The following is a 27,599-nucleotide window of genomic DNA, read 5'->3' on the forward strand; positions in this document are numbered from 1 at the left end:
TTCTCAGAAATTTTTCATCTTCCCAGACTGAAACTCAGCACCCATTAAACCCTAACTCCCTCTTCCTACTCCCACTCTGTCCCAAGTCCCTCGCAACCACCCTTCTCCTTTTGGTCTCTATCATTTTGACTGTTCTAGGGATCACATATAAGTGGAATCAGAGAGCGTGTGTCGTTTTGTGACTGGCTTAATTCGCTCAGTGTAATGTAATCAAGGTTCTTCCATTGTAACGTGTGTCAGAAGTTCCTTCCTTATTAAGGCCGAACTATATTCCATTGTATGAACGTACCACATTTTGTCCAACTGTCTATGTACTATTGGGTGGCTTCCCTGTTTTGGCTGTTATAAATATGCTGCTACAAACATGGTTGTGAAATATGTTTGAGATCTTGCTTTCAGTTCTTTTGAGTATAGCCTCCAAAGTAAATTGCTGGCTCATATGGTAATTCTATGTTTAATATTTGTAGGAACTGCCGTACTGTCTTCTACAGCAGCTTTACCATTTTACATTTCTGTCAGCAGTGCACCAGCGTTCCAATTTCTCCAGACAGGAGGTAGGTACTATTCTTGTTTTAGTATTACAGAGGAGGAAGAGAGGTGCAAGGAGGTTAAATGGGCCCACACAGCTAACATGTACAGCCTAAATCTGATTCGTATAGTCCGACTCAGAACCTCTGATATCCGGGAAAGATGAGGCCCAGAGAAGATTAAAGACCTGATTAAGGGCACTATAACTAATGTAGTATTGGAGTCTGGGTTCAGACCCAGGCAGCTTGCCTTCAGAGTTCATATTGTTAAACACTGTTAGATTTAGTGGTTGTTTTTTCTTTCTTTCGTTCTTTTTTTCTTTTTGATAAAAACGTTCTTTAAAAAAATTCAACGTTTTTTTAGAAAGATACTAATTTTTGAATACTTCTATATGGTTTTCCCTGCCATTCTAAATTTATACTTTCAACTGTTCTGTTGTTTAAAATATTATCCTAGGAAATGTGTGCAGTATGTTCGATTTTCTCTTTATTCAGATTTCTTGGGTAAAATTTGCCTTTAAATGTTTTGAATAAGCATGAATTGACTCTGGTAGAATTTTTTACACATCCTCACTCTACCTACTCTGCCAGAAGTTTGCTGTCAAATAAAACCAAGCAAAATGATCTCAAGCTGAATTTAAATTGGGGGAAATGTGGAGGGTATCAGTGGTAAACATTGAGGACGTTTTAAAAATTCCGGTAGAGGGAGTTTTCTGGCTCTATCAACAGAGGATCAATAGCTAGGAAATGTCCTTATGTTTTTAACCCCTTATGTTTTAAATGTGTGTTTTGTTAAGAAGGTATGCATTCTCCCTGAGAGAGTAGTCACCAGGGGGCTTTGTGGCATTCTGAAAACAGTACCCTTCCTCTGTGCGGCCGGCTCAGCTTGGCCTCTGTGTGGGCTCATGTCCCAGCCTGTCTCGTACCACTGCCAGGGAGGCACCCTGTGAAAATACAGACCTAGGGGCCTCTTGGACCCTGCTCATCCAGGCAGACCCTCTGGGTGGGCAACTCCTATACTGCCCTTTAAGCCTGGGGGTGTAGGGGGGCACTGGGTATGCATGGCCTCAAGCGCCTCCCCAGCTGGGTGTGGGTTTTAGACAAAGACTCCTGTCCCATTGTATCAGGGGTCCACAATCAGTTGAAATGACCTTTCTGATCTGGAAGATATTTGTAGAATAATCTCATTCAGTACTCTGTACTCCACCTAGGGAGCTTGAAAACGTAATGATGCCCGAGGCCTGCCTCCAAAGATGCTGATGTAACTGGTCTAGTGGGTGCTCTGGCCATTGGGATTTGTAAAAAACTACATAGATAATTCTAAAGTATGGTGATGGTATAAGATTGTTGCTCTAATTTCTCTTGACTACCTGGTTCTTTGGGGTCTAATTAAGATTTTTACCACTGCAGGTCGCCTGGGTGGCTCAGTTGGTTGGATGACTGCCTTTGGCTCAGGTCATGATCCTAGAGTCCCAGGATCAAGTCCTGCATTGGGCTCTCTGCTCAGCAGGGAGTCTGCTTCTCCCTCTGACCCTCCCCCTTCTCAGATAAATAAATGAAATCTTAAAAAAAAAAAAGAAAGTACACATGTACTTAGTACCACAGAAGATACAGGAGGTCTTTTCTCTGGTTGTCCCTATGAGTGGGGATTGTTGGAATATATTTCTCAAATCCAAAGGAATCTCTTCTATTTCGTTTATCTGTGGTTGAAAATTATTTCCGTATCTTTAAGGAATATGTCTTCATATTCACACAATGCTGGTTGCTGCAGAGGACAGATCGTACTTACCTTGCAGAACCTTAAGTTTAAGAATATAGAGGAAAGACAACTGTTTGTTATCCAGGATTTCAATGCTAGCTCCAGGTCACTGAGTTCCGATTTTAAAGTGAAGACTGCAGTGACCTTGGAGCTGACATTTCTGCAGTTCTGGAAGGCTTCTCATTTAGACCATCACTACCTATAGCGCCTTTCCTTCTGTGATTTAAACCCTCAGCCATATCACTACTTTGGGAAATTTGACTGTATTTTTTTTTTAATAATATTTTTTTATTTCTTTTCAGCGTAACAGTATTTATTGTTTTTGCACCACACCCAGTGCTCCGTGCAATATGTGCCCTCCTTAATACCCACCACCTGGTTCCCCCAACCTCCCACCCCCCGCCCCTTCAGACCCCTCAGATTGTTTTTGAGAGTCCACAGTCGCTCATGGTTCATCTCCCCTTCCAATTTCCCTCAACTCCCTTCTCCGCTCTAACTCCCCCATGTCCTCCATGCTATTTGTTATGCTCCACAAATAAGTGAAACCATATGATAATTGACTCTCTCTGCTTGACTTATTTCACTCAGCATAATCTCTTCCAGTCCCGTCCATGTTGCTACAAAAGTTGGGTATTCATCCTTTCTGATGGAGGCATAATACTCCATAGTGTATATGGACCACACCTTCCTTATCCATTCGTCCATTGAAGGGCATCTTGGTTCTTTCCATAGTTTGGCGACCGTGGCCATTGCTGCTATAAACATTGGGGTACAGATGGCCCCTCTTTTCACGACATCTGTATCCTTGGGGTAAATACCCAGCCTTTCTGATGGAGGCATAATACTCCATAGTGTATATGGACCACATCTTCCTTATCCACTTGTTCGTTGAAGGGCATCTTGGTTCTTTCCACAGTTTGGTGACCGTGGCCATTGCTGCTATAAACATTGGGGTACAGATGGCCCTTCTTTTCACTACATCTGTATCTTTGGGGTAAATACCCAGTAGTGCAATTGAAGGGTCATAGGGAAGTTCTATTTTTAATTTTTTGAGGAATCTCCACACTGTTCTCCAAAGTGGCTGCACCAACTTGCATTAAGCGACCTAGGTGAAATGGATGCATTCCTGGAAAATTATAAACTCCCAAAATTGAACCAGGAAGAAATTGACAACCTGAATAGACCAATATCTAGTAACGAGATTGAAGCAGTGATCAAAAACCTCCCAAAAAACAAGAGCCCAGGCCCTGATGGATTCCCTGGGGAATTCTACCAAACTTTCAAAGAAGAAATAACACCTATTCTCCTGAAGCTGTTTCAAAAAACTGACTGTATTTTTGAGTAAGCCATTCAGGCTGAGGGCATCTGGTTTAGAGGAATGTTTTGTCCTAGCCCCTCCTGGGTTGTTTGAGGTTGTTTAAAAGAGTAGTGGTGGATCTGGCATCATCTTTCCCGTGTCGGATTGTGGCTTCAAGATTGTTTGGTTGGAATTTCACAAAGTTCAGAGACGAGATTTGGAGTTTGGGGAAACAAATATTCTTTTTGCTTTGATTTGGTTTTAAAATGAGTATTTAGTAAAATTTTCTAACTTTGTCATTGTTTATATTCTGTGTGTTTACAAGAACTCTGTCAGTAATTGAAACAGAGAGGACGTATGATTCATGGCTGTTTTCCTGCTGTGTATCTCTTAGGCACCCCACTTGAGGGTAGAAAATGTTTGAGTTACTCTAGTACTTGAAGACAAGGACTTCCTGACCCACTCCCAAACCTTTCAGATACAGGCACAGAAAAGTTTGTACATGTATATGTGTATGTATTTACACATGTATTTAGTACATGCATACATAATGTTATCTTTATTTATAATCGTACATAGCTGCTAATTCAGAGTGACATGAGGAAATTCTCTTAGGGATATATGCCTTTTGTCCTCCTTGATTTTTTCAAAGAGAGGCACATTTGGGTTTGATCTGGCTTTCATGTTTAGATAATTTCATAATAGTTGTAGGGGCTGGACTAGGAAGGTGGCTTCCTTCTTGCATTTGTGTGGATTTCTCCTTTTAGTTAATTACCTTGGTGACAGTTGTGTGTAGAGGTGGAATGAGAGCACTGATGGGCGAGGGGACCTGATTGCTTACATCAAAGGCAACAACATTTGGTCATTTCCGATGTCCTAGAAAATGAAGGCTGTGCCCCACCCTCTTCCCCCTGGAAGGACTTGAAGGGGCTCCTGGATCAGTTGGAATGATTTTTCTGCTCTGTACTCTCATTTGTTTTCCCTGAACTCCTTCCCTGTGATTATTCTTTGGCTGTTGACCTCCAGGGACTGATTAGTTACACATGTTGCTCAGAAAAGGTCAAGGGTTATAACATATAGCACTTAGTTTTCTGTTGCCTTAACTTAGTTTTTAAATGGAAGGGCAACAAGGTACCAGCAAATTCTCTAAAAACATAGCCAGTGGTTTTGTGGAGGAGGTTTGGCTGGCCCCTCCTAGCTCTAGCCCAGCCCAGTGCCACCTCTGGGTCTTTCAAAGCCAGCAGCAGTCCGTCAATGATAGTTTGTGGCATCTTCCTATAGGGAGTATAGACTCAAATATTATATTATGGTGATATGGGGAGGGGCCACTCTATGTAGGTTCCATTTCAGTCTGGCTAAGTGGGGCCCGATAATCTGCATTTCTGATGCACTCCCACATGATGTGGATGCTGGTCTGTGGACCACACTGGGGATAGCAAGGCTTTTCTCTAAAAAGCCTACTTAAATCTCCCCTAATGCCTAAGAGGAGCAAAGATGTTTGACTTGTCTGCTTACATGGGATAGCATATGTGCTTAGCCAAATACCTCTGGCCTAAATACTCTCATGGAGAGTCAAGGTTTAAAAAGTACCTGTTTACTAGGTGCTAGACAGAGCTCTCAGAGCTCTTTTCATATGCTTGATCCTCACAACAGGCTTAGTGAGGTAGGCACTGTCATACCCCTATTTTATAGATAGGGAAACTGAGGCACAGGGGCGTTAAGTAGCTTGACCAAGGTCACATTAACTAACAAGTGAAAGAATAGGGCTTGGCATGCAGACAGTGTGGACTCAGTACCCCAACTCTGAAAGGATTGCCGTGTGCTTCCTCTAAGGTGTTACATTTGTAAGAAAGTGGAGTCAGATGATGGCTCAGAAATGAGTGTCTTGGTTTGGATAGTAGGTGGTTCCAGAAGGCAGGCTGACTACAGGTGTGTGTTTGGGATAAGGAGGGCTTAGCAGGAGAGAGTGGGCCATGCTGTTCATGTTGAATGGACAGGATTAGTGGATGAAGGGAAGACTGGCATGATGCTGGTACCTGAGGAACAGAAGGGCATGTGGAGCAAACTTCTATTTTAGCATTTGGATGTATCAGATACTGTGGTTTATGTTCTTTTTCTTTCTCTTTCTTTCTTTCTTTCTTTTTTTTTTTTAAGGGTTTTATTTATTCAATTGACAGAGAGAGCAAGTGTGCAAGTATGGGGCTGAGGAAGAGGGATAAGCAGACTCACTGCTGAGCACAGAGCCCAACTCAGGGCCTGATCCTAGGACACCAAGATCATGACCTGAACTGAAGTCAGATGCTTCACTGTCTGAGCCACCCAGAAACCCCTACATTCATTATTTCTTTTGAACCTTATAATGACCTTACGGGGTAGGTATCAGTTTTAAAGATAAGGGAACTGAGGTTTGGAGAGATTAGGTAATTTTCCCAAAGTCGACAGAGATGAGGGGGGCATAATTTGAATTTTCAGTCAGTTGCTCTGCAGCCTCCTCGGAGTAGAAATTCAGATGTAGAGAGAAGGTGAGAATTTGGTTGTTGACACTGCGTTATAAAAGACGTGCTTGGCCAAGGGATAAAGGTAAGAACACAAGAGGTGCAAGGCAGGGAACCTACAGGTCTCAGTGTTGGCCATTTAAAATTGGACTTGAGTTCTCTAAGATCTCTGTGTGTGGGGACTGGTCCCCAGGTTGGACACAGGGCTGAAACTGCATGTGGGGTTAAGTGGCTCCAAGTTTAAATCAATTTCCATCTGGTGATTGATAGTGTGTTGAGATTGGATACTCTTCCTGACCTGTGTCTTTCATTCCTGAGTGAGCCCAGGAGAGGCCAATCCTGCCCTCACATTGACTTTCCTGGTGTCACCACAAGTGATGAGTATTTCTGTTTCTTCCCCCATCTTTCTGATTATTACATTTCTTGCCACAGACATTTCTCATTGCTCCAGATGTGAAAATCTGAGCTTATTTACTTTAAATGATCACACAGTCTCATGTGAGCCCATATAAATCTCTTTAACAGAGAACTAACCTGATAGCATGTGGGCTGTGCCTGGGGAATTCTCTGTCTCAGGATGCTCGCATTGGAGGGAATTGAGTGGGGTTAGCTGGTGGGCACTGCTCATTTCTTGGCAATCATTGACAATATGGGACACCTCTATGTTATTCTCCATGAAGCTGTTCTCTGCACATGGCTCCCTGCCCATCATGCAATGAAAAATGCCTCTGGTTCCCTTCCTCCATGGGTCAAAGAGCAGGCTTTGCCCTCTGGTGTGGCCTCTCTCCTCTTTATCCTTGTGATCAAAGGCTTGTACTCCATTTTTTATTGTTTTATTTTATTTTTAAATTTTAACTCAATTACTTAATTAGTTAATTTTCTAAAAAAGAGAGAGAGGGAGAGAAAATAGGAGAATGGAGGAGGGCAGGAGCAGAGGGCAAGGGAGAGAGAGAATCTCAAGCAGGCTCCATACCCAGTGTGGAGACTGACATGGGGCTCAGTCTCATGACCTGTGATCATGACCTCATTCAAATCAAGACTCCAACACTTTCCTGCCTGAGCCACCCAGGGGAATGAATATATATATATATATATATATATATATATATATATAATTTATTTTTATTTTTATTTATTTATTTTTATTTTTAAATTTTTTACTTATTTTGCAGAGAGAGAAACAGAGACAGAGAGCACAAGCAGGGGGAACAGCAGAGGGAGAGGGAGAAGCAGGCTCTCCGCTGAGCAGGGAGCCTGATATGGGCCTTGATCCCAGGACCCCAGGATCATTATCCGAGCCAAAGGCAGATACTTAACCGACTGAGAGCCCTCCATTTAAAAAAAAGATTCTCTTCTAATGATAGAAGCATCACAACTATATTATAAAAGCTAAGAAATAGAAAGAGAAAAAAACACCCCCATTCAGCATCCTAAAACAGTGATTGTTATTTCCTGAAGTGGTTTTTACATGTTTGTATCTGTTTTCTATCTGCATTTCCCATTAGTGCTATGTAATTTCCATCATTACCATTTTAATAGTTGCATAATGTTCTGTAGTATACCATTAATGATTTAGCTGTCTTGTTAACAAGTACATTGCTCCCAACTTTTCACAATTATTAATGACACTGTAAGATATATCTTTGTGCATGTGGCTATTTCCATATTTTGAATTAGATTCTTATAAGAGAGTCCCAGGTGTGGCATTATTAGGTCAAAGAGTATGAACAATTTTATGGCTCCTTAAACATATTGCCAGATTGTGGAACCAAATTACAATGTCATCACAAAGTCATTTGTTTCCCAGGTGGCTAGCCAGGGTTGGGGTTGCAGCCTCTCTCAGTAGGACAGGTGGAGGGTGTGTGTGAGAGTGTGTGCTCATGTGTGCACATACAAAACTCACTGATTCAGGTGTGTATTGATTTAAACTGCAATGACATGGGGCACCTTGTCATTGTTAAGCATCTGCCTTTGGCTCAGGTCCTGATCCCAGGGTCCTGGGCTTGAGCCCCACATTGGGTTTCCTGCTCATCGGGGATCCTGCTTCTCCTACTCCCCCTGCTTGTGTTCCCTCTGTCTCTCTCTCTTTCTCTGTCAAATAAGTAAATATAGTTAAAAAATAAATAAAAACAACAAAAACAAAACCTGCATTGAATTATGCATTGTTCTTGTTAATAGGAAGATACTAGGTGTTTTGTGCCAATATAATAATTGTTCGGTTCATTGTTTAATATCACAGTGTGTTAGACAAGGAATACAGCAAGTTATATATATTTCCTGTTATTTCCGGAATTTTGAAAATGTAAAAAAATTGGCAAAGGTTAATTAGTAAGAATAGTCAGCCACTGGGACGAGGTTCTTAATGGCCCTCTCCTTTTTGAGAATGCCTAATGATTTGAGGTGAAGGTGGAATTTGAAGGCGGTCAGTAGGTCAGGCAGAGGGAAGGACATTGGACGTACCTGGGGCCTTTGCTCAGGAGCTTGCCTAACCCTGGGCAGCAAAGATGCCCTTACCTGGTAACTGCAGTTCTCAAATGTGGAATTGAGTGCTTATGTTGGAGGGGCTGTGGGGAAGCTACTTTGATTAGTTAGTAATTTGTTCTAGATCATTGCTATTACAATTTCATCCAGTTCTTTGTATTTCCCATTGGGCTATAAACATTAAATACCTTACATTGGGGACTTTTTTTTTTTTTTTAAAGATTTATTTATTTATTTATTTGACAGAGAGAGATCACAAGTAGGCAGAGAGGCAGGCAGAGAGAGAGAGGAGGAAGCAGGCTCCCTGCCAAGCAGAGAGCCCGATGCAGGACTTGATCCCAGGACCCTGAGACCATGACCTGAGCCGAAGGCAGCGGCTTAACCCACTGAGCCACCCAGGCGCCCGGGGACTGTATTTTTTAAAATCCTTCATTTTTATGCCTGTCCCCTGGATTGTCTAGCACATTGTTTTGTATCTTATGTATGTTGTAGTGGCTTTGTGTCTTCTGACTGACTGACTGACTGACTGAGGGAAATGAATGCTCTATCCAGTGGTCCCAGGAATTCTGCAAAGCCCTGTGGTTATGTAATGGGATTGGCCAGGTCTTGTGCTCCAAAGAGTGAGTGAGTGGGTGTATGTAAAATCTGCAGCTAGCCAACCTCACAGGGGTAAAGGAAGAAGAAACTTGGTGGAAAAATTACCTAAGAAAGTGGTGCTGGAAAAGATCTCTCTCGCTCTTTTTTTTTTAAAGATTTATTTATTTTAGAAAGAGAGAGCAAGGGAAGGGGCAAAGGGGGAAGGAAAGAGAGAGAATCCTTGATCAGATTCCCCACTGAGCATGGAGCCAGATGTGGGGCTCAGTCCCAGGACCCCAAGATCATGACCTGAACGAGGATCAAGAGTCTGATGCTTAACTGACTGAGCCATCCAGGCGCCCCTGAAAAGATCTCTTGACTCTTGTGTATTACCCTCTGCATCATCTAACAGTTCCTCCTTATTTGATAGATGAAGAGATAGCCTAGGAAGGCCAAGTGGCTTCCTCAAGGTCAAACAGATTGTGGATGATGATTGGGAATTCCCTTGGGTCCCACTCTAGTGTCCTTTCCAGTACACCCTGTTACTGGGTGACCCTGTTATTGGGGGTACTGGTTACCCTCATCCCCCCTTGCCCTCAACAGATCTATATTTGTATTTTTTTTCCCCCATATGCCCACATTCCCTTCTCTTGTAGCTGCACAGAAATGTGTTTATAGAGGTTGTGACCTTGATGCAATAGGTCAGGTCCAGAGCTTTAGATAAGAGCCCCGAGATAGTGTGGGATCAAAATTCGGTTCATACAGAATTACAGCTTTGCATTATCACCTCCGAATTTGAATTGTTAGTAACTTGTTAATTGTTAACTTGTTAATTATTATTAACTTGTTATTTCAGAGGAAGAATATTCAGTATTCATTGTGGTACATGGTTGGAGTGTGTATTGGCCACAGCTGTGATCCTAATAAAACTCTCATTATGATCCATATGCACAGGGTAGAGATTTAAGGTTGTCAGGGAGCATTAACGTCGAGTTTCTTGATTTCTCTTGTGTGACTGAAATCTAAACCTCAGTGTTGCATTGTCTGTGTGGTGGTTTTCCTTCCTCTCGGTAACCTCTTCCCCAAATACAACAAGCGCATTTGTTGGCACAGTGTTAAGTTCTGAAGCTAAGGGCTTTAATAGTGAGGCAAGTGCCCATGGTGAATGTCAAATGGAAGAACTGAGCAGACAAAGCAGGAGGGAGGATGAACAACAGTCTCCTGGTCCTTTTAACAACCCTGTGATATCTGTCCTGGGATTTGAATGATTTGTGAATGACTATAGCCTGCTCAGTCCGAGGTGGCTCGAGGCCTCTGGAAATTGATGTGAGCCACATCAGCTGTCAGTAGTTATAGCTACTGGGTAATCGCGTCTGGAATTTATGGGTATTTACATTTCGGAGGGCTTTGACTATGTTTCTGTAACTTTGGAGTAGAAATGTTTGTCCTTGGTATGACTGAATAGCTTATTTTATGCATGGTGCCAGGGTTTCAAACAGTCTCAGTGTGTAAACCATTTTCTCCCTGCAAGAGCACAAAGATAATCTCGTTAATCCTATCTGTAGCTAGTGGACAGGATGATTTTTGTCTGCATCCCACTAAACTAGCTCCATGCTGCCTTCTGTGCAATAACCAGTAATACGGTTACATGGTAAAAAGAAGTTAGAAGCGTCTTACCAAACTGTTGTTGATAAACATTCTGCTACAGCTTGCTGATGTAGATACTTTTTTAACTTTGTTTGAGCTCAAAGGGATTAACTTTTTTTTTGGTGATAGGAACTATTAAGCCTTTTCTCAAAAATTTAGAAAATAAGGAAAAACTGAAAGAAAATTATCCCAAGTTCCTTCCACTTGAATGCAAGCCACATATAACATTTCAAAATTATCTTTTATTCCTTTTCTATACATAATTTTTATGTGGTTATAATTAGGTTCTTTTTAGAGAGTAAGAGAATGTGGGAGGAGGGGCCAGAGGGAAAGAGTTTTACACAGACTCCGTGCTGAGCATGGAGCCCGTCGTGGGGCTCAGTCTTGTGACTGAGCATTACCTCAGCCGAAATTAAGGGTCAGATGCTTAACTGATTGCGCCACCTAGTCGCCCCTTTAATTAGGCTATTTTTGAAAACATTTTTTGTTTCTTTTTTTTTTTTTAAAGGTTTTATTTATTTATTTGACAGAGATCACAAATAGGCAGAGAGGCAGGCAGAGAAAGAGGCGGAAGCAGGTCCCCACTGAGCAGAGAGCCCGATGAGGGGCTCGATCCTAGGACCCTGAGATCATGACCTGAGCCGAAGGCAGAGGCCTAACTCACTGAGCCACCCAGGTGCCCCTTTCTTTCTTTCTACTGAACACATATGTTTTTCCTTGTATTATATCCTTTACAAAAACCCAATTTTTCATCGTTTATTGAAATATTTGCTTATTTTGTCAGTGTCTGGACCAGCGGCTCAGCCCTTTCTTGTCAGTGGATTTTGCAGTGCCCCTTAGTCATGGAGACAGACCTGAGCACATTGTCTTTCCAGTTAGTAGTGACGGGCTCCCTCTTTCCTTTGAGAGTCTTTGATTGGCACAGCTCTGATATTTTCCAATTGCAGATTATCTTCTAGTAAACTTTCTGTGCATGAAGTTTAGTATATATTTAGGATTAGTTCTTTTTTTTTTTAAGATTTTATTTATTTATTTGAGAGAGGATGAGAGAGAGAGAGAAGAGGGAGAGGGAGAAGCAGATTCCCCACTGATCAGGGAGCCCAGAGTGGGACTTGATCCCAGGAAGCTGGGATCAGGACCTGAGCTGAAGGCATACCCTTAACTGACTAAGCCACCCAGCCACACCTAGGCTTAGTTCTTTAGGATATTTTCCCAGAGTTGAATTGTGGTCAAAGAAGATTAAACATTTTGATGTTACACACACACACACACACACACAGAGTTTTATGTTGTATATTTTATGTATTATTTTCAACAAGGTGATACTAGTAATGCCTAACTAACCACAGGCTACACACTAACATTGGGTATTCCTGCTATTTAAGCTTTTGTTAACTTGATATGTAAGAAGTAGCATTGAGTTTTTAATTCTTTGCTTAGCAGTGGGTTTGAGCATTTTGGTGTGTATTTGTTAACGAGTTGATTTCCCGTTTTATGAATTACCTCAGCTTAGCGCTGTCGTGGGTAGGGAAGTGTGGTGCCTTTGGGAATCTTGGTGGAGTGACTATGATTAGGACATGAGGTTGCCCTGTGGACTTAATCTAGGCAGGACCCTATTTTGTGCCTTAGCTTCTGCCTTACCTAGTGGCGGGTAAGCATTCACCCTCCCCACTTTGCTTCAAGAAATGAGAATCTTTTAAGACTGAAGTCAAGGGTTGGGGGAGGGGAGCTGGCCAGCTTAGACGGTAGAGCATGGGACTGACTCTTAGTCTTCGGGTTGTGGGATTGAGCCCCACTTTGGGTGTAGTGAGTACTGAAAAATAAATAAAATCATTTTTTAAAAAAGGATTGAAGTAAAGGGAGAGTGTGAGATTTTAATTTTTATTAAAAAAATGGAACATGTATGTAAGAGTTTTTTCACTTTTTAAAAATAGGCCGCTACAAAACTGTTCTTCTTCCTTTAATTTTTTCATGAGGTTATTGAGTCTCTCCTGGGCCGTGTGTTCCCTAGCTGAGGGAGCACCATTGTATGCGGTGGCCTCAAGGCAGAACGGGAGCACTGTGTCCTGGGAAGGTAGACAGAGCCAGGACACCTGGATGGTGACAATAAAGATCTGGGTGAAGTCACAGAAGCAGGAAGGAGCCCAGTGATGTGGACAGTAGGTCCTGGAGAGTGCTGAGGGCAAGTGCTGAGGTTTGAGCTGCAGGGGTATGGTTCTGTAGAAATGGATTGGAGGGGGACCAGGACAGGAAGCAGTAACTCCCCTGGGGTGCCAGGGTAGGCTAGGCACAAGCTGATAGGGGCTTACATGCCCCTGCATCTTAAACCATCTGTAGCAAAGGACCATATTTTTTTTATTTCTAATCTTTGTTGATGGATTTGTTTGTAAATTATGAGAAACATGAATTATTGGAAGATTGTGACAGCAATGCCTAATTGTTCCAAAAGGATTTGTGTGCTTCCTCTCCCTTTCCGTCCTTACCTTACCATGGGCTGGCTCTGGGCATCTGCAGACCACCCCTCAGTTGTCCCGGCTCTTAACATCCAGCACTACATCGAGCACTTTCTGTGCACGGGGCAGTGGTGCGTGGTTACCATTCTCTGCCAGTCGCTGTGCTACGCGCAGGAGAAACAGTGAGACGGGAAGTCAGGCCTTTGCCTTCTCAGCTTCTGTGGTCTTGCTGAATTAGGGGAGAAGTGGATGAAGGTGGGGGAGATAACTAGGGCTTACTGGTGGATGGGATGCGGAGGACGGAAGGAGGAGGGGGCAGACTGCAGGCTGACCGGCAGGAGCAGGGGCTATCTTTCAGATCTGGAGGGTGGAGATTCTTTTTAGCCTTGAACTGTTATATTTTAAAGAGAGGACATCCTATCTTTTTAAACAGCAAAATGATTTACATCCTGCTGCAGATTTGCAATGAATCTCCAGGGAAGAAATCTAGATGGCTGGGGACAGGGGTGGGAGGGAGCCTTACTTTTCAATATATTTCTTTGTATCTTTGGAATTTTGTAGTGTTTGTATCCGCTCTCCAACAAAATATGTTTAAAAATGGGTTTTTTACAACAGCTATGGATAAATTTGAAATAAGAAATGTGAAGACTAAAAAAAAAAAAAAGAAATGTGAAAACTTATCTGTTGAAACTTTAAAGCTGAAGGGATATGATAGAATGGTCAAAGGAAGAGTATAGAAAGGAAGGCTTGGTAGTAAAAAGTAAAAGTGGTCACTTCTCTGGAAATTTGTAAATTAAGTGCTTTCCCAATTCAAAAGAGCAGTAGTATTTTTTGTTGTTGTCATTTCTCCAGAATTTCTCTGGAGAAATAAAAATGTGAGAAAAACCTGGGAAATTCTGAAAAGTATAAGAAATGAGCAGCAATTAAGCTTACTGGATGTTAAGGTATGTCATAAAGCTAGAATTACTTAAACCCTGGACCTGGACAGCTTAAACTTCTTGTTGTGGAAGAAGAAATAGACAAACAGATCAAGGTAACAAAACAGTACCCAGAAGTAAACCTGAAATGGACCTGAAATTAGATGATGATAATGATGGTTTTCAGATTGCTGTAGAAAATATGTTTGTCCAATATAAGTGTTCAGGGAAATGAGATTAAACAAAATGCATGTTTCCCCTTTCACTCTTACACCCAAGGGAATTCCAGATCTAGATCAAAGATTTAAGTGTGAAAATATGAAAAAGTACAACTATAAGAAAACAAGGGTGTACTTATTTGAATTTCAGAATGGTGAAGACCTTTCTCTGAGCTGTGTACTTGTGACACACATGGCCAAGAAAACAGTTGACAGAAAGACAAAGTTAACTATCTTAATTCTGGAAGAATTCATAGATGCAAGTAATAAAAAGACTATTAGTCCAACAGTTTGTGTGTGTGTGAATTGCTAGTTTAAGAGAAAATATACAGATGCTGCTAAAAAAATAAATGAGATGTGCTGCCTTGCCGATAACAATTATTAGAAGGTAGGTCAATGAGATACTATTTTTGGACAGTTTGGCAAAAAAATAAAAATTCCAAGTGCCTATGAGAGTTTGGGCAAATGGAAACTTTCACCATAAAAACATGAGACCTACAGACAATATCAGACAATATCAAAATAGAATGCCCTTTGCCCTAGAAATCCCACCTTTAAAAAATTATCTTCTATTTGAACTTAACAATGATTTGCTAAGATATGTGGGCGGGGATTCTTATCCCAGCATCATTTTTTACGGCAGAAACCTGGTGACGGCGCGCCTCAGTGTGGCACCGGTCAGGTAAATCCTGGCACCCCCACATGGCAGTGTCATCTGTAGCCACCCAGAAGGTGAGGAGACTTAGGTGCCAACAGAGCAAGCATTCCTGGGAGAGCTGCTATTCAATGGAAAACAAGATGTTGTCTTGTTTGTAGACAGATTAAATAAATCCCCACTCTTCCAGAAAGGATCCCAGGAAACATTAGCAGTTGTAGGAAAAGTGACAAAGTAACTGAGAAGGGGTTCCATCTGAATTATGTGTGTGTGCGTGTGTTGTCTGTTCTATTATTTTTAATTCAACAGGGAGTATCTGAGTATGAGATCATAGGGCTCTCTTTCTCTGAAACTCACACACATATCTAACTCCCTAATAAATGTTACTTATAAAACAAATCCTGTAACATTTTCTTTATTTATAGATTGTGATATTAGACTGAGATCAACTTACTTTGTTTATCCTGTCCTCTTCAGATACATGAAACTCTCTTAAGATTGAGACCTTTTCAGTTTTTGATCTTGATGGTTTAAATAACTAAGAAGAAGACCATGAGCCTCTTTTTAATCATGGGCATGGAGAGTGGTAGAGAACCTAAAGGTTTGTTAAGTGATGGGGACTAGGGACTTCTGATTTGATCTGGCTGTCAGAAGGAAGACAAAAGGCACCCACAGACTGCTTTCTTTCATAACTGTAATTTAATTTATTTCTGATCCGTAGTGATACAATATCTCCAGTGTGGCCCCATGTGAATTTACCTACTGTAGATTTCTTTGGGGTAAAAGTTAGTTTAAATAACTTTCCATGTGTCATCGGATCTTCTGAATGTTTATGGGTTTTATGCAGTAAACATATTCATCCACAAACCAAATTTAGGTACATAAAGTTCTTGGACTACTAATGAGCTTTTTAGATGTGTGTGATGTCTGTAAATTTGAAGATAATTTAGAAGAAAGCAAATGGCTTGGGACCATCTTCTGGCAGCAATTCAGATTATGAATGAAGCTGCAGTCCTTATGAGTGTGCCTTCCATTCAAAAGCAATGCAGTCCTATTCAAGGCATTCATGTATCCCCAGAAATTAAAGTATAAAAATTTTAATAAGAATTTCTTTTGGGCTTTGCTTGCTATTAATCTCTAAGTCTCATAACTTACATTTGTATGGTATTTTTTTTGTGTGTGTGTTTAGAGACTTTTTTCCCCCCACATTTTCACTTAGGCTTCCTAATGACCTTGGGAATTGTGTTTATTACTTGAGGATTTATTGTTTTTAGTGTTTGACAGTGGAGGGCAATATTGCCAACCTAAAAAAGACATTAGCAATGGTGCAGAATATTATAGTACCCAGCAGGAAGAACCAAGGACATACCAAAACTTAAAGATTTGACTCATTTCTGTAGCTGCTGAGAATGTGCTCATTGAGGAGGGTTTTGAAAAATAGGGTTAATTACCAGGATATGCTAGAAAGCGTGGGGCACTTTTTTCTTGCCCCTCCCCTGCTCTGGGCTATTATTTCCTAAAGAGCCATCTCTCAAAATATGAAGACCATGGGGCCAACTATTGGTTTCTTGTTTTTAAGGGATCCAACCTGGACTTGAATACAGAATGGAATGCGAGTGCTAGACATGCTGGAGACAAGTGTTCAACAGTGAAGACACAGTCCCATTCCTTAGGAGCTTCCATCTGATGCTCCCTTTTGGGGATGTGTGGTTACCAAGGAGGACATGTCCCCAGAGAACTTGGTGTTTAATGGGATTGCTGTCTAATCAATAGGCAGACCTGACACTTTGTATTCAGTGTTGTAATAGGGGAAGTACAAGTTGTCAGAGAAAGTATAGGCATGGTCTTTAACCCAGATTTTGAAGAGTTCGGATAAGGAGGGGAAGAAGTGGGCAGGGAGAGAAAGAAAGAGAGAGAGAGAGAATTTCAAGCAGACTTCCCGCTGAGTGCAGAGCTCCACTTGGGGCTTAATCCCATGACCCTGAGATTACCATCTGAGTCAAAAGCAAGAGTCAGATGCTTTACTGACTGAGCCACCCAGGCTTCCCCAGAAGATAATTTCTGATAGAGAATTTTTTAAGGACTCTATAAAGTACAGGGACCTCTTCTGGGAAATAGATTTGTACAAGAGTTAGTGAGGGAGGAGTGTCCACAAGGAATAGGCTCAGCAAAGCTTTGGGTACAAGTAAGCATGAGAAAGTGTTAAAAAACAGAAAATGGTTCAAGAAGGCTAGTTTGTGGCTTGGAGTTAGACAGTCTTAAGAGGTGAATCTGGAGAGGGAAGTGTTAGTTTCCAAAACTTTGCTGATTTTGGAATCACCTGGGAATTAAACAAAAATACTGATAACTGGCTCCCACCTCCTGGCATTGTGACTTAATTGGGATGAGGTATGCTGAGGCATTTATTTCCATGTGTAGCAAAATTTGGGAATATCCAAGACAGTTTATGAAGGTCTTGTGTAATCCTGCTAAATCATAAGTATTTTATCCACAAAGACATTGTTGGCATGGAGGAGCTACTGGATGATTTTACCAGTAGAGTGACTTGATCAGACTTGTAGTTTGGAAGATCTTGCTGGTTGCTTTGGGGGCAAATAGAATAAGAAAGCTGAAACTGGAAACAGGGAAACCAGTCAAGGGGTCCCTTAGATAAATGAAGGTGGCCTAATGGAACGAGTTACAGTAGGGATGGAAGGAGGCAGATGGATCCCTGAGGTACTGAAGAGATGGATTCAGAAGAACTTGTCGTGGGTGGGATGGGGGTGTGTGGGGCAAAGGGGAGTGATCATTGACTGAGGTGGGTGGGAGCAGGGAGAGCAGGGATGTTGTGGTGGAAGGGGTGGGCCTTTCCTCCATATTTCGGCAAGGATCTTGAGCACTGCTGGTTTCTCCTTCCAAGGAATAGTTGAGAAAGTCCATTAATTTTTTGCTAAGCACTGACCTCGTTTGATCAACTGCCTCTAGCCCGATTTCCCTTCAGGTGGACCTTATATCTTATTCTTTGCAGTTCAAGTGGATGTCTTTTCTTTAATGATTAATGATCTTGCATATCTCAAATGCATTAAGAGATCTAGTAAGGGAGATTCTCGCCATACTTGTGATCCATGGGAGACCTTGTGGCCACCGTGGCTCAGTGGCATCTAAAGAGCTTTAGTTTTCATAGTTGGGGAAATGTAAATTTCATTACTCTTTCATATAATTGAATTGGGGATTTATATTACCTTTCTTTTTCAAGATTTTATTTCTTTATTTGAGGAAGAGAGAGAGGGAGCGAGAGATAGAGCACAAGCAGAAGAGACGGAGAAGCAGGCTCCCCACTGAGCAGGGAGCCTGACACGGGGCTCCATTCCAGGACCCCAGGATCATGACCTGAACCGAAAGCAAATGCTTAACAACTGAGCCACCCAGGCATCCCGTGGAATTTATAATACTTTTATCTAGAAAGTTTTCCGAGAATTTTTGAGGCAAATTTTATATAGCAATCTGGATTTCTTTGAGAAAGAAATACAATCTGTGTAAAAAGTTCAGTTGTGCTCTATTTCAAGAAAATCTAATATACAAACATCTGAAATGATAAAGCTGGCAAATCGTGGGTGGAGATAATTGATGGTTGATAATTTTGCTAATGGATTATTGGCTTTGAAAAGAAGTGCTTTAGGAATCTTTCATAATGTAAGTTTTCTATGTTCATTTAAATGACCTGAATTTTAGAAATAATATTTTGGGATAAGGAAAAGCCTGTCTGGATATTAGGTAATTAACTACTATTGTAATTGTGACGAGAACCCTGGGAAATCATTAATAAGGGTTAAGACAGTGTCAGGAAAGGTGAATATTCCTTTATATATATGTGCTCTCCGACCTTTTCCCATTACTGTAGCTTTTGTGAAGAGTTGTCTCATCTCTTTCCATGCACGCAGCACCTGAAGAACCCCACAGTGAAATCAAACTGTGTGTGACATTTTGGTCTGTTGACATGAATGTGATTCTAAAATCGTAAATTATATGTAGTGACATTGAGTATAGATTTACCTATGTAAATAAGTTTTGAAGCCAGAAATTATAGAGTTCGATGGGAAATTCATTTCCTGGTGAGAAAAAGGAGCTAAGAGAAATTATGAGTATTATAATCTGGAAAAAAAACACTGCACAATTTGAAAAATAGTAAGATCTTAACATTAAGTATTTGCAGCAAAGTAATAGCTCTCCTTTCAAAGAAAGAATGATACACTGGCAGCAAAACATGTGTTTTCCAAAGCATCAAGATATATTGTTGGCAGTGTATTATTTTGAAAAGAATTTGTTTTGTCTCTACAGAGTAGAATGATTTTTAGAGAAGTGGGGAACAGAGGGCACCCGAATACTTAACACATTTGTGATGGGCTGGTTATAAATGCATGTTCAGAGGCAAATGACCATGATAAACAACGATACAGGAGCCTGCTTCATATGAAATGAAATCATTTGCCTCCTGCCACCTTGCATGGCATCAACAAATGAATCGTGCACGAGACGTAAAACAGCAGATACTGCTGGTGCTCGTCCTGTCATCTGCCAGGGCTTCATTATGGAGAGGGATGCTGGTGGCTCTCCAGACTAAGCTTAATTGGCAGCCTTCACTGACTAATGGAGCCATATTCGTGTTGGCTGACATCTGGTTTTAAAGTTACTTATAAAGAAAAGATCGTTGTAATCCAAACAGAGATACTTTTTAAAAAAGATTTTATTTATTTATTTGAGATCACAAGTAGGCAGAGAGGGAGGTAGAGAGAGAGGGGAAAGCAGGCTCCCTGCTGAGCAGAGAGCCTGACTCGGGGCTCGATCCTAGGACCCTGAGATCATGACCTGAGCCAAAGGCAGAGGCTTAACCCACTGAGCCACCCAGCTCCCCCAAACAGAGACTTATAAATGTCAGATGTACTGTGAAAAATTCATCTAGGGTGAGTGGCACCATAGGAAGAATTAGTTGCTTTTCTTAACACTTGTATGTCTGAGGGTGTTTTTCCTGTGTGCAAACGGTATTCCATATAGCATGTTATAAACAAAATACTTGAAATAAACATAGATTTCTGTAGTTTCGAACACTGTAAATAGGATTACTGTACCACCAAAATGACACATTAATGGGACAACATGGAAAGATCTTAGATGTCCACATTCCTGTCCTCACAATGAGAAAGTAAGCTCAGCAAACTGAAAATCAATGACTCCTCTCAGATCCTTCAGGGAATCGAGGTTACAGGGTAAACTGGAGTCCCAAGAAATGGAGAGAAGAGTGCCTACCACGAATCACAGTTTATCAGAAGCAGAAGTCCTGAAGAAGAGCCCTCCTTCCCTGCCCCCCTCCCCCACCGCCTTTTCCCCCCTTCCCCCACCAGGACTGGTAAGAACAGTTAAACTGTAACAGGTGAATTGCTAGAGGCTTGGTGTGTACAAGCCTGAGAGTTCAAAACTACCAGGGCCCTGTACTGGGGCGAAGGGCTCTATGCTTTCATGAATTTTACTTCCAGGAGCCCTACCAGAGTCTCAAAAATCTTGTTTCTGGCAGTGGGAAGGGGAAAGAAACCATTTTGAAATATATCCAGAGCATTTTGTTCTCCTTAACAAAAGCATGCCCTAAAGGAAACTATTTTACTAAAGTTTAACAGACCAGGAGTTTACCAGAACATAACTAACTGACTTGGGGGATGGGAAATACCCTATTCTAGCCCCTTTTATACTTTTGGTCTCACCTGAGGGGGAAAAGGAAAAAAGAAAGGTGAGTCACACTTGAAGGTCGCAGTCCAGGGACATAGTCTTCCTAGAATATCGGGTCCTACTCCTAGCCCTGTAGAGGTCTTCTCTTTCTCCAACACCTTACTGCCAAGTCAGTCATGGACCTGGATAATAAGGATTATCAACAGCAAGACGCAGACCCTATGTAAGAGAAAGTCAAAGGCAACAGGGAAGACTGAAAAAGGGATAGTAGAAAAGTTTTTAGCCTCCTGATACCTAAAACTAACAGTAAACCCAGCCTACCTCCTAGCCAGATACACATAAAACTTCACACTGAACACCTCAGTTCCTTTAACACAATACATCATGTCTGTCTTTCAACAAAAAATTATAAGGTATGCTAAAAGGCAAAATAGTTTAAAGAGACAAGTGAAGCATCAGAATCACAGTCAGATAGGGAAGAGGTTTTTGAATGGTCAGACTGAGCATTTAAAATAGGTATAATACACGCTAAGGGTTCTAATAGAAAAAATGGACAAAATTCAAGAACATGGAGATGTAAGCAGATAGATGGAAACTCTGGGAAGAATCAAAATTAATGCTAGCAATGAGAAACACTATAACGGAAAAGAAGAATGGCTTTTGGTTCATTAGTAGACTGGACTGGGCCAAGGAAACAGTCAATGAGTTCGTAGAAACTTGTCAAGAGAAACTTTTCCAAAAGGAAAAAAAGAATAAAAAATACCAGAACAGAATGTTTAAGAGCTGTAAGACAATTAAAAGATTTAAAATATGGGAATTGGGAATACCAAAAGGAGAGGAAAGAGGAAAAGAAGAAATATTTAAAGTGATAATGGCTGAGAAATTTTCCCAGATGGATGACAGACATCAAACCACAAATTTGGGAAGCTCAGAGAACACTGTGTAGGCAAACTGCAAAAAATCTGCACTTAGATATATCATATTAAAATTGCAAAAACTTAAAGAGGAAATCTTGAGTAAAGTCAGAGGAGCTTAACACCTTACCCACGTAAGCTCAAGGGTAAGACTTACATCAGATTTTATTCAGGAACCATGTAAGCAAATAAAAAAAAAACAACCAATCTAAAAGTCTGTACAAGCATATCTCATTTTATTGTGCTTTGCTTTACTGAATTTTGCAGATACTGTGTTTTTTGCAAATTTTAGGTTTGTGGAAATCCTGCATCAAACAAGTCTCTCAGTGCCATTTTTCCAACAGCATTTTCTCTCTTCATGTTTCTGTGTCACGTTTTGGTAATCTTCACAATATTCCAGACTTTTCCATGATTATTATATTTGTTATGGTAACTGGTGACCAGTGACCTTCAAAGTTATTTTTGTAACTATTTTGAGGTGCCACAGACTGTGCCTGTGTAAGAAGGTAAACTGAACTGACAGCTACTGTATGTGTTCTGACTGCTCCCTCATCCAGCTGTTTCCCCATCTCCTTGGGCCTCTCTACTCCCTGAGACACAACAGTATGGAAAGTAGGCCAGTCACCCTGTCATGTCTTTGAGTGTTCAAGTGAAAGGAAAGGTGGCACATCCCTCACTTTAAATCACAAGCTAGAAATGATTAAGCTTAGTGATGAAGGCACGTCGAACTCTGAGACATTCCAAAAGCTGGGCCGCTTGCGCCAAAAAGGTAGCTAAGTTGTGAATGCAAAGGAAAAGTTCTTGAAAGAAATTAAAAGTGCTACTCCAGTGAACACATGAATAAGGCGGCAAAAACAGCCCAATTACTGATACGGAGAAAGTTTCAGTGGTCTGGATGGAAGTTTAAGCCAGCCACAATTCCTTCCCTTAAGCCAAAGGCTAATCCAGACCAAGTTCCTAACTAACTCTTGTTCAGTTGTGTGAAGGCTGAGAGGCAAGGAATTTGCTGTAGAAAAGTTTGAAGTTAACAGATGGTTGTGAAGTTTAAAGAATCCATATTTGTAATATCAAAGTGCAGGGTGAAGTAGAAGCGATGAGGTTCAAACTGCAGCAGGTTATCCAGAAGATCTAGCGGAGGTCGATTCTGAATGAGAGTGGCTGCACTAAACAGCAGGTTTTCAGCGTAGCCCAAACAGACTTCTGTTGGAAGAAGATGCTATCTACGGGCTTGCAGAGCTAGAGAGAAGTCAGCTCCTGCCTTCAGTGCTTCAAAGGACAGGCTGACTCTTTTGTTAGGGGCTGATGCAGCTGGTGACTTGAAGTTGAAGCCAGTGCTCATTTACTATTTCAGAATCCCGGACTCTTAAGAATGAGGCTAAACTATTCTGTCTGTGCTCTAAATGGAACAGCAAAGCCTGGATGGTAGCACATCTGTTGACAGCGTGGTTTACTCAATATTGAAAGCCCCCTGTTGAAAGCTACTGCTCAGGGAAAAAAAAAAAATGCCTTCAAAATATTCCGGCTCATTTGACAATGGGCCTGGTCACCCAGGATCTCTGATGGAGATGGCCAAGGAGATGAATGTTGTTTTCACGCCTGCTAACACAATATCCATTCTGTAGCCCACGGATCAAGGAGTCATTTCAACTTTCAAGTCTTATTATTTAAGAAATATGTTTCATAAGGCTAGAGCTGCCATAGACATTTCCTCTGATGGAGCTGGACAAAGTCAGTTGAAAACTTTCTGGAAAGGAATCACCTTTCTAGATTCGGGACATTGGTGACTTATGGGAAGAGGTCAAAATTTCCAGAGGAGCAGGAGTCTGGAAGAAGTTGACTCACACCTTTATGGATGACTCTGAGGGCTCAGGACTCCAGTGGAGGAAGAAACTACAGATGTGGTAGAAACAGCAAGAGAACTAGAATCAGAAGTGGGGCCTGAAGATGTGGCTGAACTGCTGTCATCTTATGATAGACTTGAACAGATGAGGAGTTACTTCTTATGGATGAGCAAAGACCATGGTTTCCTGAGATGGCACCTACTCCCAGGGAAGATGCCATGAAGTCTGTTGAGATGACAACAGAGGATTTAGACCATGACATAACTTAGTTGATCAAGCAGCAGCTTGAGAGGGTGCGAGGGGGCGAGAGGGTGGACTCCAGCTTGAAAGAAGTTCCCCTGTGATAGAATGCTATTAGACAGCATCACAAGCTACAGGGAAATTGTTCCTGAAAGGGAGGCTCAATAGGTGTAACTAACTTCATTGTTGACTTATTTCAGAAATTGCCACAGTCACCCCACCTTCAGCAAACACCCCCGACCCCAAATGGTCAGCAGCCGTCAACGTGGAGATAAGACCCTCCATCAGCAAAGAGATTAGGACTTGCTGAATCAGAAGAAGGTCAGCATTTTTTTTTCTTTTTAGCAATAAAGTCTTTTTAAAAATAGGTCACGCACATTGTTTTTTAGACGTAATGCTATTACACACTTAAGAGACTACAGTATAATGTAAACAGAGCTTCTATATGCAGTGGCATACCCAAAAATCCATTTGACTCATTACGAGATTCACTTTTTTGTGGTAGTCTGGAACTGAACTCACAGTATCTGAGGCATGCCTGTATCAAATTATCCCGCAAGAGCGAAGTAGAAAGAAAGAATTTCTCAGACAAATAAAAATTGGAGAAACTTCCCTGTAATAAATCTTGCTGGCAAGAAGTGTTAAAAGTTTTTCCAAGAGAAGGAAAACGATACAGGTCAGAAACTTGGATGTACATAAAGATTGGAGGAAGAGGGTAGAGAAGGAATTAAGGAAGGGGCTTCTCACTTCCCTCCCCTGAGGCACTCGTGCCATGCCCGGCACCCAGCACCCTAGCCCGCACCCATGCCTAATAATACAGACACTGAGTTTTCTGGCTTGTTGGCTTAAAAAAGAGAATAACTTTCTCAACTCACAGCTGCAACCTCTGCCTTGGTTATAGTGAGGTCTGAAATGGTTATAGTGAGGTCTCTGGCTCATGGAAGATAGGAATTTCCAAAGACTCTGGGCAAAACTGCAAATAACAAATGAAAATATAGCGAAAGTCTTGTTCCCTTCAGCTTTATGTTTATTAATAATGCACCGTATTGTGTCTTATGCCACAGAAATTTTCGTTATGGTATCATCCTGCCCGTTATTGTGGTGTCATTTTGAGATCACTCAGAGCTTAAAGAAAAAAAGAATTGAATATATTAAGTGTAGGCATATGAACTCTTTAAAAGTCAAAGATTATTATAGCTTTTCACATTGGAAATGAAAGGGCCACTGAAGCATCCTATTTGTTTTAAATTTTGATAAAGTTAATATTGATGGCTACCAACCAGATTTAAAAAAAAAATCTTTTGGGATACTCCCCATCCCTTTCTTAAAAAAGGGGTGTCCTTGAGACACATGTGAGAAAGAAGGCGCTGTGGATTATCCCCATTCGTGACTGGTGCATTTCTTGCTATGACTTCATAAAGAACCATTATTAGGGAACTCCAAGTATCTGCAGGAGGCCGGGGCTACGCCAAAGGCTTTTTGTTCTTTTACCGAAGAAGCTGATTTTTGGTGACCGGAGGGATGTTGACCACAGTTAGCTTTTTGCCTTTTTGGCTTTTGTCGCTTTTGTTTGTTCTTTCTCTCCCTCCCCCCCCCCCCCCCCCGTCCCCATTCTTTTAAGTCTTTAAAATTACTCCCTTAAAAAATTTTTTTTACTTTTGTTTTCTTTTTAAAATTTTTTTTATTTTCTCAGTTCTCTCTTTTTTTTTTTTCCCAATTTTTTTTTCCTTTTTCTTGGTTAATATTGTTAGCTAGTATTGTTAGGGTTGTTAGTTACCATGCTGCTGGGCTTTGCAGCAGTCCACACTGATACAGACATACATACCGACAGTTACCAGCTCCTTATGACCATGGTCATAAGGGAAACTTCGTCAAGGTCATGTTGACTCGGCCATTATGGGACAGAAGTGGCTGTGAAGGTCATTAATAAGAGTTGGCAGAGATTTAACAGTCTCCAGAGACTATTCCTTGAAGTTCAAAGCATGAAGGTCTTTAATTACCTTAATAATATGAAACTGTTTGAGATGTACTTGACCTACAAACACTCTACCCGGTCAGGGTGTATGCTAGCAGATGTTTGATTATCTAGTGGACCATGGCCATATGAGAAAGGCTTGTAACAAATTTTTCTGTGGAGTGTCCACTGTACAGTGCTGCTTCCACCAGATGTGTATTGTCCACAGGGACCTAGAGCCAGAGAACCTGCTTTTTTGATGTTGACCTTAATGTCAAGGTTGCGGACTTTGGCTTTAGTGTGATGTGTTCTCCATCGTCAATAAGCTGAATACCTTCTGTGGCAGACCCCTCTTATTCCCTGGAATTCTTCTGGAGCCATAATTATGATGCCCCTTCAGCGGATATGTAGAGCTTTGAAGTCATTCTTTTTTTGTGATGGCCCTTTGAGGAATTGGAATTCAAAGACCTGTGGAAATGGGTATTGTGTGGAATATACAACTTTTCTTTCTTCGTGCCTCTAGACACTGAAAACCTGCTTGAGAAATTCCTGATTCAGAACCACAGTGACTGAGGCATTTTAGAGGAAATCGTGAGAGACCTGTGGATAGACATGGGCCCTGAAGAGGAACTGAAGCCATACGCTGAGCTCTCCCTGACTACAAGGATCCCTGGCAGCCTGGGTTAATGCTGTCCATGGGCTACAAGTGGGAAGAGATCCGCAACTCAATGATGGGCCTGAAGCGTCAAGAATTAATGACCATCTTCTGACTTTGGGCTACTAAGACACTCCAGGTGCTGGAGGACATTCTGTCATGATGAAGTCCCTGCCTATAGCTGGTCCCACCAGCAATGATGTCCTTCATCCTGTGAGGTAGAGGCTAGTGTCTCTATCAACCCAAACAGCAGAGTACTGTCATTCCCACCTTTATTTTGTTCTCTAAGAGAGAAAATCAGTGACATGAGGACCGGGAGTCTGGGTGGAAGGCCAGCAGAACAGCCAAAGTGACTGTAAGTCTGCCTAGTCAGGAGATGAAGACTACCACTTGAACACAACTCTCAGTTTTTACCCTGTGGTCTCCTGATCACCGCCCTGCCCCCAACCAAATACCAGCAATGGTGGTGGAGCCCTAGACTGATCTGCCTTTTCCCAGCTGTATGTATGGGGCCTGGCTGGCTCAGAAGACTTTGTCCAGTGGGGGATGGAGGTGTGCAAAGTGCTGTGGGGTTGTCTCTGTGGGATTAAAGCTATCTGGCACTCCCATGGTGTTCGGGAGCATTGAGGACAAAGTAACTATGATAGTTCAGTTGATGAGTTAGCCAGGAGCCCTCTGGGGAGTGGAGAGGCCCACCCCTCTGCCTGTACCTGGTGAGACTTCAGAGATTAGACTGTACTTGGAGACTTTCGCCCTTTCCCTGCTCCTCTCCCTCCCTTCTTCTGTGGTTGGGGTGAAGGGAGATGGTTCTGTAGAAATAAACACAAATATTAATGGGTAAGCACTTAATATCTTACTTTCTGAGTTGCTTTTGATGATGGACTGTAAGGTGATTACTGATTTGAATGGGTCTCCTGTGTGTTTGTCTTAGAGAATATAAGGTTGTCACTGCCTTGAGCAGATGGTACAGCAATGATATTAACACTGATATTAACAATGATATTAACACTGACAAGTAACAGCCTTTACTATTTGTTTTCCAAAGAATTTCTCTGCCTTCCTAATTCATTTTAGCCACAAGTGTCCACTTTAGCAGATTGGGAAGGGACTGCTTTGGGAGGGTAAGCTGCTTACTGATAGCACAGAGGGGGTGCGAGTGGCAGAGCTCATGTCCCCAGCTAGTGCTCTCTACCCAGTATTCTGTGGCTCCCGTGGCTCAGGTCTGGGGGTGCCAGAGTCCCAGATTTGCCATTCTTTTGAGGTTGGATATACT

General features: G+C 41.7%; 1 protein-coding gene across 13 annotated transcripts in view; it reads left to right on the forward strand.

Annotated features, from left to right (window-relative positions):
* Positions 1-27,599, forward strand: part of FARS2 (phenylalanyl-tRNA synthetase 2, mitochondrial) — a 519,420-nt gene that overhangs the window by 52,676 nt on the left and 439,145 nt on the right. For 10 of the 13 annotated variants that reach the window (XM_082731026.1, XM_082731033.1, XM_082731027.1 and 7 more), the window contains one exon: positions 468-554. The exons of 1 other annotated variant lie outside the window; for it this stretch is intronic. Coding sequence is in view for 1 of the 12 variants with exons in the window: in XM_082731025.1 (XP_082587151.1) it covers positions 468-554 (87 nt within the window). In the remaining 11 variants the exon portion in view is untranslated. Of the gene's footprint in view, positions 1-467; positions 555-7,250; positions 7,383-23,917; positions 24,039-27,599 lie in introns of those variants that run through there. 2 more of the 13 variants (XM_082731034.1, XM_082731035.1) reach the window with 2 other exon arrangements.

The sequence above is a fragment of the Mustela nivalis genome (assembly GCF_964662115.1).
Source record: "Mustela nivalis genome assembly, chromosome: 5".
NCBI lineage: Eukaryota > Metazoa > Chordata > Mammalia > Carnivora > Mustelidae > Mustela > Mustela nivalis.